General features: G+C 42.6%; 1 protein-coding gene across 3 annotated transcripts; it reads right to left on the reverse strand.

Moving 5' to 3' along the window:
• Positions 1 to 3,049: 3,049 nt before the first annotated feature.
• On the reverse strand, positions 3,050 to 9,155 carry tdh (L-threonine dehydrogenase). 3 transcript variants are annotated; one of them, XM_069657760.1, is made up of 9 exons: positions 8,994 to 9,155; positions 6,961 to 7,189; positions 6,576 to 6,618; positions 6,403 to 6,473; positions 5,645 to 5,794; positions 5,386 to 5,558; positions 5,179 to 5,269; positions 4,588 to 4,857; positions 3,050 to 4,158 (listed from the first exon to the last, which is right to left on the reverse strand). In XM_069657760.1, exons 2-9 carry the CDS (start codon positions 7,145 to 7,147, stop codon positions 4,019 to 4,021), a joined length of 1,125 nt encoding a protein of 374 aa, XP_069513861.1. In that variant the 5' UTR covers positions 7,148 to 7,189; positions 8,994 to 9,155; the 3' UTR covers positions 3,050 to 4,018. The 3 variants fall into 3 exon arrangements, with proteins under 3 accessions (XP_069513861.1, XP_069513859.1, XP_069513860.1); XM_069657758.1 differs by having other exon boundaries at positions 6,961 to 7,155; positions 8,994 to 9,154; XM_069657759.1 differs by lacking the exon at positions 8,994 to 9,155 and adding an exon at positions 7,935 to 7,964 and having other exon boundaries at positions 6,961 to 7,155.
• Between the last annotated feature and the right edge of the window lie 2,839 nt (positions 9,156 to 11,994).

The following is an 11,994-nucleotide window of genomic DNA, read 5'->3' on the forward strand; positions in this document are numbered from 1 at the left end:
CTCTGCCTCCTCATCAGAAGACGTGTTCAGGAGTTCCTCAGAGTGTTTCTTCCACCGTTTGACGATATCCCTAGTCCGGGTCAACAGTTCTCCACCCCTGCTGAAGACAGCAAGAGCCAATCCCTGCTTCCCCTTCCTGAGTCGGTTTGCGAGAATTTACTTGAGGCCAACCAAAAGTCCATCTCCATAACCTCCCCGAACTCCTCCCACACCCAGGTTTTTGCTTCCGCTAAAGCTGCAGCCCTTCTGGCCCCCCAGTACCCGTCTGCTGCCTCTGGAGACCCGTGGGCTAACCAAGCCCAAAAGGCCTCCTTCTTCAGCCTGACGGCTTCCCTCACTGTCGGTGTCCCCCAATGGGTTCTAATTTATTATAATTAATATTATCAATCAACATGAAAATAAGGTACTTTTTAAACTCCCTGTAAAAATAAAAATGGCAAAACAACACATTCAATTCAATTGGAGACTCATACATTTAATTTTTCAATTCCAAAAAAATCCAGATTTACCTTTAAATTGCACTGGAGGTTGATATGCAGCTATAAATATAAACCGTATCCTGATGGCTGGTTTTCTTATATTCCACATGCACTTCCCATCTCTTTGATTCCCCTCAGGGTTATATGATGCTGTCACATTTGGTTCCAGCCCACAGAAAGTTATTTAAAGGTTCTATTACAGGTTTTACCTTCCAACAGCACGAGCTCAAGCCGTCACATGTTCAACTGAAACAGAATATCTCAATGCATGCCCATTTTCCCCCCATAATTTCTTCAACTTGTTCAAACTTGTTCAGAAATGCTTGAAATGCAATCTGACTTTGTTCTTTTGTTGATAGAGCATTCGTCACACTTGAATAGAATCTGAAAATACATCCTAAAAGGTATTCTTTGTGTCACTGCACATAAACCTCACCTCTACAGAATGCCAGTCAAAATCACTATGCATGCTGACTCATCATCTCTGCTGCAGGTTACACATGACTGGAGCAGTTAGTAAAGACATTCAATGGTTTGTAAAAGCATCTTTTAAAGACGGAAAGAGGTTGTCTCAGTTTTCCTCATGCACATCCCAAGTCCTTGATTCCCCTCAGTTATATGATGCTTTCACATTTGGTTCAGTTCACAGAAAGTTATTTAAAGGTTCTATTACAGGTCTTACCTGCCAACAGCACGAGCTCAAGCCGTCACGTCATGTTCAACTGAAACAGAATATCTCAATGCGCGCCCGTTTTCCCCCCTGATTTCACATACTTTGTTAAGAAATGCAATCTGACTTTGTTCTTTTGTTGATAAAGCACTCGCCACATTTGGGGTGATACAGACACAGACTGAAGAGCCAGCCGACAAGACAGAGACACAGTGGGAGAAAATAAGTGAGTTACGGAAAAGTAGACATGGCGTGCGCTAAAATGAGAGCAGTAGAGAAAACCGAGCTTTTAAGACCGGACAGACTCGTATATGTTCCGTCCGATTATTAAACGCGGACATTGTCTGACACTGTCACTCCGTTTGTCTCTGTTAACAGAGACTCCAGGCTGCAGTTTAGTTCAAACACTTCACTCATAAACCTGAGAGTTACACAGAGCTACATCAGGCTTCATCATCATGACTAGTTTTCCTCTTATTTCCACAGTTCTGTTCTTATATGTACCGGTATGTGCCCTCTCTCTCTCCCCCTCGCTTAAAACTAACCATGACTCACCATGAGAAAAAGTCTAATGCAACTGCATTTCGACAAAACATAAAATACAATTTGGCAAACATAAAATTAAATATAAAGTGAATCCTCCTGTTATGGTCAAATCCTGATAATTCTGTCAGGAGGCAGAGAGATAGCAGCTTAAGCTCTCTTTCATTCTGCATGGACAACTATTACCAGACATTATATTAATTGTTTTCATTTACAAATAAAGACACTTCCATCACAAACTGGGGCATAAAATAAACCAAAAACCCTGACATACAAACACACACTATATTTCCTTACAAATATTGAAGTATTTATTATTGTTATTGTTAAATTATGAGAGCTCTGTGTAAAAGTTATTAGCGCTGTTGTAAAAACTATTTAGCCTAATTGTATTTTATTTAATTGATTTGACAGACGTTCAAAATGTATAAATGTATGGTACTGAATCATAACGCAGGTCAGACATGATGATGTTCCGGACCTTTGCTTGAGAAAATAAATCTCTAACTGGACCTCTTTCAAGTTTAATAAAGTACCCATGCTCTACAGAATGCCAGTCAAAATCACTATGCATGCTGACTCATCATTTCTGCTGCAGGTTACACATGACTGGAGCAGTTAGTAAAGACATTCAATGGTTTGTAAAAGCATCTTTTAAAGACCAAGAGAGGTTGTCTCAGTTTTCCTCATGCACATCCCAAGTCCTTGATTCTCCTCAGTTATATGATGCTGTCACATTGGGTACGGCCGCACATAAAGTTATTTAAAGGTTCTATTACAGGTTTTACCTGCCAACAGCACGAGCTCAAGCCGTCACATGTTCAACTGAAACAGAATATCTCAATGCGTGCCCGTTTTCCCCCCTAATTTCACATACTTTGTTCAGAAATGCAATCTGACTTTGTTCTTTTGTTGACAGAGCACTCGTCACATTTGGGGTGAATCTGAAAATGCGTCCTAGAAGTGATTCTGCAGGTCACTGCACAGTCACTGCCAGTCAAAATCACTCTCAGCACGCTGACTCGTCATATTTAGTTACACGCCACCAGAAATGTTCTAACTGATATTTATCAATGCCCCACAGATTATAACCCACCACCGTTTGGTTTCTGCTTTCAGTTACCGCTCAGAACCTAATTAACTCCTCCTGGGGACATTTAAATGATAACAGACGGATCCATGTTCTGAGTGAACATGTTCATAGCTGTGAGGACATTCTGTCCTCACATGTTTGCTGTGGCATTTCTCCACCAGCCCGTCGCTAAGAACAGCGCTAACTCTGTGTGCAGTTTGTCTGGAAGAGATCGGAGCGTCTGCTCATGTGAAAGTGTCAAGTGACAACAGAAACATGCGGAGGTATTTGGAAAACAGTTTTATTGTCAAAGCTTGTTGTGTGATTGAAAGAATGGACAGATCCTGCTCAGACTTTCACATAGAAACCAGTTCCAGCATTTCTGTTACAAAATGTTGAAATACAGAAAAAAAAATATAGACACCAAATGTGGCTGAACGTAACTTCGTTAATAATAATAATAATCCCCAAGAACTGATGAAAAACAATAAAATAACATTAAGTGGACAGGAACAACAAGAAATGTTTTCCCACATGTTTAACACCAACATACAGAATAAATAACGTAACGTGGAATAAACAGAAGAACAATTCTCATGAATTATCGCTCCGCGCCGCTCCAAGTGCAGACGCACTGTACCAGAAATCGCCCCTGCAGGTGACCAGGCTCATTTACTAAGGATAAACTGTGTCTAAAGTGCATCAAAGGACACAACCTGTGTATTTGTACACTCCTCTATCCAAAGTTAACGGGTTTGTTGCCCTGGAAGATTTCAGCCCTGGATACCTGAATTGTAAAAATGAAACCCCTGACAGATTTTCAAAGAACAATGGTAGAAACGCTCACAATTACACAATGCAACATTCTCAGTTTGTTAAATTACTTTTTTTGCCAAGAAAAAATTGCAAAATTTTGCGCAATTCATCAACATGCAAGTCATCTTATTTTCCCTCCGTACAAGTTCTCAGGCCACGTGGTTTTCCCTGATACTGCTGACAACCTTTCACTAAACTCTTCTCCAAACCTCCACAGAGAAAAGGGGGGGGAAGCAGGGGTAGATAGACGGCAGCGGGGAGGATTGTCTAGCCCGCACCGACCTTTACATTCTGGAGACACAGAAGCCTTGTGCCCAGGCAAGCAGAGCCCTTCTGATTTTACAGAGAAGTGAGAGAACAACTATGTACAGGCCATGATTCTCTATTCTCTTTGGTCAGTCTATACATATGTACAAAGAACACTCAGGCTGTGCGGCCTCAGTTAGCACGAGCCATGAGCGATTCTGCGCCGAAGAAGTTGAGCATCGTCTGGACGAGCTCTGGCAGGTCGTAGTCGTGCTTCCAGCCCCAGTCGTTCCGCGCGTTGGTGTCGTCGAAGTTCATTGGCCAACTGTCAGCTGGAGACAAAAAGATAGAGAGATGGATTTTAATATTGAAAATAAAGACATCCTGGATTTGTTTCCTCCTCAGAATTTAACTAAGTTAGCTAACTCTTGATCTGTTTTTGCTAGTAGTCTCTTGAACATAAGTACCATACCTTGGAAATTCAACACATTCTTGCTCAGTAGTAAACACTCAGCGGTTTCCCTGGTAGAGCCATACTTGGTCTGGTATGACTATTAGCTTATGGTGGCTAATGTTAGCTAACTTTAAATAGATACAGTCACTTTAAATAGCTAATGTTTGTTGACTACATTGATGCTACATTTTAGCATGTGTTTCTTACCAATCAAAAGGTAAACACAAGGTGCAACTGTCCCGTATTTTACAGGTTGTGTTAAGAAAGTTTCATAATTTCACTTTAACAACTGTAAAAGGTGACGTACCAATAGCCTGTCGTACGTGGTCCACGTCATACGTGACCTCCAGCTCGGGCATCTGTTTCTGGAGCTCCTGGGCCAGTTCCTCAGGGGTGAAGCTCATGGCGTTGATGTTGTAGGTCCTCATGCTCAGCGTGTCGGCGGGCGCCTCCATCACCTCCAGCGTGGCGCGCAGGCAGTCGTCGATGTACATCATGGGCAGCCGCGTGTTTTGATTCAAGTTGCACTCGAACTTGCCGGTTTTGATCGCATCGTGGAAAATCTGGACGGCGTAGTCTGGTCGGAGAGACAAATAAAAACAGTATGAGGACTAATTCTGAACGTGTCTACAGAAAGAAATGGGGAAAGTAAAAAAAAAAAAATCAGACTGCAATTATAAAATACCAAACTAAAACAGCTCTAAGCATTGGAGCTGTTCAGACAAGTAAAAATATGGAGATGGTACATAAAGCTATCCGTCGGCCTATAAATAAAACAAGTCATAACAGCTCTGTTGGATATGTCAGTTACATAACAACGTGACATTACAGCAGCAATGCAGAAATAGACCTCCATTAAAAGCGAGACCATGTATACAGTTTGAGTTTCATCTCTCACCTGTCGTGCCGCCCCCGGGCATCGAGTCAGCAGAGATGATTCCTGGGTAGCGGAGACAGCGGAAGTCCAGGCCATAACGGTGGTGGTAGTACTGTCGAAGAACAGAGAGGAATCAAGTTTAGTTTCTCAATTTAAAGTTTAAATATAGCAAGAGTGGAGTAAAGCCAAAGATACGCGGTGGAGTTAGAGGTATATGTGTTATCTAACCTCTCCCATGAGCTCAGCGTGGACTTTGGAGACACCATAGATGGTGCGGGGTCTCTGCACACAGAGATCTGGTGTGGGGTTGCGTGGAGAAGTGGGCCCGAAGGCTCCGATGGTGCTGGGGACGAACAGACGCAGGCCGTGCTCTGCTGCGATGTCCAAGATGTTGTGAAGTCCTAAAAAACAAAGAACCACATCATTAGGACACCAAATAATTACTACGGTTATGATTCTAAAAAGTAGGAGCTACTGAAATGCTTACCGGTGATGTTAACAGAGCGAGCCAGGGCGACGTTAGCCTCTCCGACTGCACTGAGGAGGGCGCTGTAGTGAACCAGCCAGGTGATGCGGTTGTTCACGACGATTTCCCGCAGGTTTTTGTAGTCCAGGATGTCTGAGTAGATAAAGGGGCCTGAAGAGAGGAGAAAGATTTTATGAATGAACCGTAGTATAAAGTAATAAAGTGCTCATCTGTCCTTCCCTTTTTTTGAAAGCAATAAACCAGCTCTTGAATGTGCGTCTTTCCTGTTTCATATATTTACTTCCTCATATAGAAGCCAGTTCAAATTGTGCTTACAGGTGGAGGCTGTTAACTTCTGCATTCATTATGTTGTGTGACAGCTCATTACTGGACAGTACAGAGTCCCTGTGTGCAACATATTGATTTGGAGTCATTTATCAACATAATTTCTTACGTAAAAAAGCTACTTCCTCTTCAAAAATCAATATGAATGGGACAGGCTGTTTTTTGGCAATAATTCTATGGAACATTTGTAACACATTAACAACCACAATGTTTACATCCAGGAAGAACATGTGGTGAAACTCCGTCTAGACAGAGATTAGACTGATTATATCTTGATGACGTTCTATGAATTATCTTACTGCGAGTCATTCAAGTGAATAATCAGCCACTCCTCCATCCCGGCCTGACTTTAGAGGAAAAATGTTCCATTGTAAAAAGCTGCCTTTTGTAGGTCTGACCTAAGTTCTGACGTGGAAATCTAAGCGCGCACTCACCACTGTGGAAAACGTTGCTTGGAGGTTTTCTGATGTCAGACAGGATGACATTGTTCTTTCCAAACCTCTTCCTGTAAAGCAGGAAGTCAGCGTTACCCAACTTGAAATTGCACAAAAACCTCCTCTCATGTCGTTTCAAGAAAAAAATAGACAAGAAAAATGACAGATCTTACCTCAGCAGTTTGGCAAGTCCAACTCCGAGCTGTCCCAGGCCCCCTGCATCACGTGGACAGAGACAGAGAGAGAGAGAACAGGTGTCAGAGGATGCTGCACATATTAAATCAGCACGGGATACTTATCATCAGTACTGGTTTCCATGGAGACTAAAGTAACTAAGGAGGAGAGTGGGCCATAAGAAAAAAGGTCAGAGCATTAGCCGCCTACACTGTGTTGTTAACAGTCTTCCCGCTCTCTTTCTTTGCTAAACTTAATCCTGCAGCTCTTCGATCCCTGCAAAGCCAGTTCTACGACTCGTCCTAAATACACATGCATGTTTAAAAAAAACTGGCTCCACTGTGTCAAACACATGTGAAAGAACCAAAATTAGAAGCTGCATACCTGTAATGAGCACCTTGGGGTGGTCTGTTTCAGAGAAGGACACGGAGTGGAAGCTGGCGTCAGACGTCACCTGCCGAGGGGAGAAGCTGATGTTGCGTACAGCAACCGTCAGGGGCTGGCAGCCGCACCCCGGGGTGCTGAGCAGGGCCTGCTGGGCCACCTTGCTGAGGGTTCTGATGATGGGCATGCTGGTACCTGCAGAGGAAAAGAATGTGTTCACGTTTTTGGCCTGTAAAAACACCACAGGAATGAGCGAAATTCAGCATGACGAAAGTTTTTCCTTCTTTAAAAAGGTTTTCTGATTCAACAAAAACACTCATGTTTTAGACATTTGATTTAATGCACTTGGATGTTTTAGACTGCTAACAATTGGTGGCCTGTTCCAGAACATTTTCTGGCCAAGGCATTAAGTTCTGTGTCAAAATATTTAGGCCCCTCTCCAGACTCCAAGGGACAGACATAAGTGGCACAGAGGAATATTATTTAATTTACAACCCATTCAAATAAATCTGGAGGAATGTAGTAAAAACTCGCAACAGAACAATGAAAATGGCCTGAGATGCGGGAGACTGTGCCAGCAGGGAGGAAACGTAACCTACACTCAAATGCAAATGTTAGGCCATTGTTTCCAAAGAGGCGCAGCAGAGAGTCGAGCGCATAGCAACGCAAACTGTTTATCGAGTCCACTCAGTCTGGTAACTTTGACTAAACTTAACAGGGAGTTACTGAAGCTCTGTATTTATAGTTCAACCTGCAATTAACTTTTTTAAACGCACGCGACCACAAAACAGATGCAGCATTCAGTCAGCGCAGTGAAGGCAGCTCTCACACGTGTACAAACACTTAAAGACGTTAACAGCTCAGCGAGTTTAATCTAATGAAACGCGGCCTGTGTGCGCCTCCTCAGCGGTTCATCACTGAACCCGCAACTACTTTTTGCACAACGCATCACTTTTAGAGGTAGGTGTACTTACCGAGCGCGCAGAGAGCTTCCCAAAAAAGGAAGGAGGAGAGTAACTTGAGAGTATTTATACTGCCCTGCCTTCACAGAGAGCCAATCAGAGACAGAGGGCGTACAGTAGCAGAGGAAAACAGTGCCAAGATCTGGGTGACAATCACCCTGATAGGATTTGGAAATATTCTTGGAACCATTTTTTAAGCATCTACTTTATTGATATATTATATTGAGCATCTTTAAAAAAAATTGACACCATGCGTATAAATATCTCAAACTCTTACTCTTATAACAAAGTAGCTAAGAAAGTAGATTCACTTTACAAAGTTAAAGTTGCGCACTATTTTGCGCATAAACGGTCAGTGCGCTCCTGCCCCCTAATTGCTGACCTTTTGCCCCCCCACACATGTGCCGTCCACTGCCACTGTTGTGCCAACACGGTTTCATGTGCACACAGTATAAGCAAGTTGTGTAACAGTGGGGAACCGCCCCCCTCCCCCTCTCTTTGAACCCGGTGCAGCGCGTCACGGTGGATGTTTTAAGAACAGTCATTTAGCTCCTTAGTGTAAATGTAGCTGATCCCCATCTAACGTGGCATCCTCTCCACACACACTAGAGTGCAGGTGGGCGGGCGAAGATGCGTGACCCAATTTTAGAATGACTAAGAAAAACCAGCAGTTTTTTTAAGTTTTTTTGTCGAAGGGGATTCAGTCATTCAACCAGACAAATGAAACCAGGCCGGTGCGCCGGAGTGGAGCTGCCCTGGCTCACAGCCCGAGACCAATACGTAACAGCCCCACTGTCAGACTGATTTAATTAAGAAAATGGTTCTGTGCTCCGGGAAAAAAAGTGAAAGGGTCGCAACCTGAAAGACCGGGCACGAGCACTGTGAAAAGCCGGTTAATCATATTTTAAAAGCACATTGTAATTCAACTACAGAGGCACGTTCAAGAGCAGCACGTGCTCCTTGTAGGCTCACCGAAAGCTTGTAGATAGTGATAAATCTGGTTTAAAAATTAAAACACATTTAATTTCTTTATGTAGTTTACTTAATCAGGAAATAAAATAGTTAACTCACCGGTGTATCTGCGGGAATAAAGGCAGCAGAAACTCCTATCTGACTCGCGGTCTGAGAATAAGATGCTGCTTCCTCCTCTGAGCTTATCTTGTAGCCTTCAGCTTTGGCGTGATGCTTGTGTTATCTTCGTCAAGTGTTGCATCAGCTGCGTCCTCGAGATATATAGCCGCGGCCATCTGGTTTCAGGGGGGTAGCCGGTTTCCTCTCGGATTGGCGGAGCCTCGGAGGTGCGGTCCTCCCTCACAGGCCGCGCCCATTTATGCGCGTCATCGACAATCAGCAGAGAGGCTGGCGTCCATTCACATTCACAGCCGATCAAATCTCATTTCAACGTGTCGTCTCCAAAAACTGAGTCTACACATGAACATCTAAGGAGCCATGTGCCCGCAGTGATTCAAACTGGGTGTAGCCACATGAGTGATGCAGCCTCATGGTGATGTGGACAGGAAGGAGGAGAACAAGGTCATCTTAACAGACAAAACAAACTGCCATATGGAGCAGTTTATATTATACATGGCTGATTCTTTTATTTAGATATATAAAATGCATATAAATAGTAAAAGCAAAGAGTACCAATGTACCCTAAATTACTCGTTTTAATAAAGATATTAGTTTAAGTATCATAGAAGACTAGTAAAGAGAGATCCAGTAAATATTCACATTCAATAAGCAGGAAATCAGAATTATTTATAATTATTTGAATTATTAAACATTAAATTGTTTATTAAAACTGCTGTTGATTAACTTTCTGTCATAGACTAATCAATTAATTGTCAGTTCAGTGTCATAGCTTGTCTATCTGATATCAGATGCTGGATGTCACAAAACCTCATCTGGCTAATAAATCTAAATCTCATATCCTTTTATTCGCCCCAAATCTGACCCCCATGAATCTTAAAGAAAGAACCTTGGGAATCTTTCCTCTAACATCACACATTTTGCCTAAATATGTGTTTGATCATTGACTCTTACCTTTATTTTGACATCAACCTCAGAACCCATCAGCCATCGTTTGATAAAGATATAGCCGAAGTTAGACGGCTAACTTTTTGGGGCTTCCGGTGTAGCGAGTGATTTTGTGATAAAGGACTTCCTTTTCAGTTTGCTGCATTGTTTAAAGTCCGACTAGCAACTTCAGAAGCAAGAACAGAGTTTAACGGACTGTTAGCTAAACTCATATGCAGTTATCTGTTTATAGAGATTGATTTAAAGCTCGTCAGAAGACTGTACCGCTTGCATTCAGCCGTTTACTCTCCGCACTGACTGTTTTCCTGCATACATCGAAGCCTGCTAATACTTGAGTGGTCAATGCTACTTGTACTTGAACTAAAAAATATACAGTACTACAACCAAGAACCAAAAGGTAGTCCCAGGCATAAAATGCAGAATCTGCAAATGGAGATAAGTTAGTTAGTGACGCTTTGCTCAGAAAATAAATATTGCAAAGGTAAAAAAAAATTCGCTAAAAAATCATTATTTCTTTCATGTCACCATGCCTGGATTATAACTCCATGTATTCAGTGCTCAGCCAGAAGGCCATCTCCCATCTTCAACCTGTTCAAAACCCATCAGCTGCATGTCGTACAATGAATGAAATATAAAAAACCTGTTTAAATATTCCAGGTGTCTACTGTCTATTTTATCCTGAAACGACTGACGCACTGACGACAACTAGGCCCAGATAAGCTCACGTGTCTCTACTGTTGATATAAAAGCTCTATTCAAACACTGACACAAGTCAAAGAGTGATGATAATGTAGCTACAAGTTACAATTTGTAACAAACCCTGTACTCAAACACTCTTAATGTTCAGCCAATTATATTGTTTGAGAAGTCACTTAAAGCCAAATCAGTGTGGCTGCACTTCAGGTTGTGTCGACCTGCCGGTAAACACGAGTGTTGAAACTCTCCCATCTGATTCCATTCCATTCATGTTTATCAAGGGAGAGGTATGATGCGAGTATGTAAGCAGCCGCTGTTTGACTTTGAGGTTTGTAGTAGATAGAGGAAGGCCAAAGAGGTTGATAACGTCTGCGTGGAGCGAGTAAAAGGGTGTGTGAAAGAGCCGTGCTGAAATGTGAGTGGTGGACCGGTGCACACCCCCACGCCTGTCAACACTGGTGAGGAAATGACTTCCTCAAAAACAAGTTAATGAGTAAACTGACACAGTTCTGCCAAAAAACAAACCCTGGATAACTTCAAGGAAAACCTGGATCGCGTACATTTGGAAAAAAGGGCTTAAGAAATCCTCATTTCCACTTGGACACCTGACTCAGGGGACGTGCAGTTCTCCATTGTTCCAAGAGGTGTGTGGTAAGACCTCAAAGGCATGTAATCAAAGCGCTGACAGATCCAAGGCCACATTAATACAGAGACATGACTGATGGCTCTGCAGCAGCATTAAAAACACTAGCTGCCATCACATGCCTCCATGAAGCAGCTGACCCCTGTCTATTTATTCCCCCCGGACACCTCAGCAGATGATTCTCTCGTCACAGCGACGGCAACCTGTTCAATGAGGTTGCTGTTTACTAACCTTTGTACGAGCCATATGGGGGCAGTGTATGGCAAAATTGTTATTCAGGTCACCTGCCGTTGTATTGGAAACATGCTTCTTCATCACGGGGGGAGTGAATGACGTCACCAGAGCTCGGACATTTAGAAAGGAACAATCAGTCACGATACTTTTAGAGCAGATGTGATTTATTTGGTGGCCAACTTGGTGGCAAGCAGGGTATTGGTCTACCATCAGTTGTAATGCTAAATGTTTTAGCATTTCTGGCTAATTAGCTGCTAAATACCGGCTAGCAGCTAACTTTATGTGTATGCTGTTTAGTGCTAAAAAGGAAGCAAGACTTTTTTAGAGCTTTTTCTTTTAAAAAAAAAAAGCTGGGAAAGGAAATTGGATTGAGATAAATCAAAACAGTAAGTTGTGGGCTGAAAAACAAACAATTAGATTAAAGACAATGAAACTGGGGGGAATGATAGAGGTGAGTTATAA

Source organism: Semicossyphus pulcher, unplaced genomic scaffold (assembly GCF_022749685.1).
Source record: "Semicossyphus pulcher isolate SPU_LCO1_2020_fin unplaced genomic scaffold, fSemPul1.0.p SCAF_11, whole genome shotgun sequence".
NCBI lineage: Eukaryota > Metazoa > Chordata > Actinopteri > Labriformes > Labridae > Semicossyphus > Semicossyphus pulcher.

Excerpts from the sequence above, each read along its gene's own strand:
- tdh (XM_069657760.1), bottom strand. The coding sequence starts at position 7,147 with ATGCCCATCATCAGAACCCTCAGCAAGGTGGCCCAGCAGGCCCTGCTC. Across the intron at positions 6,619-6,960 it reads CCCCAAGGTGCTCATTACAG|GGGGCCTGGGACAGCTCGGA; the intron begins GTATGCAGCTTC and ends CACGTGATGCAG. Across the intron at positions 4,159-4,587 it reads CCACGTACGACAGGCTATTG|CTGACAGTTGGCCAATGAAC; the intron begins GTACGTCACCTT and ends TTTTGTCTCCAG.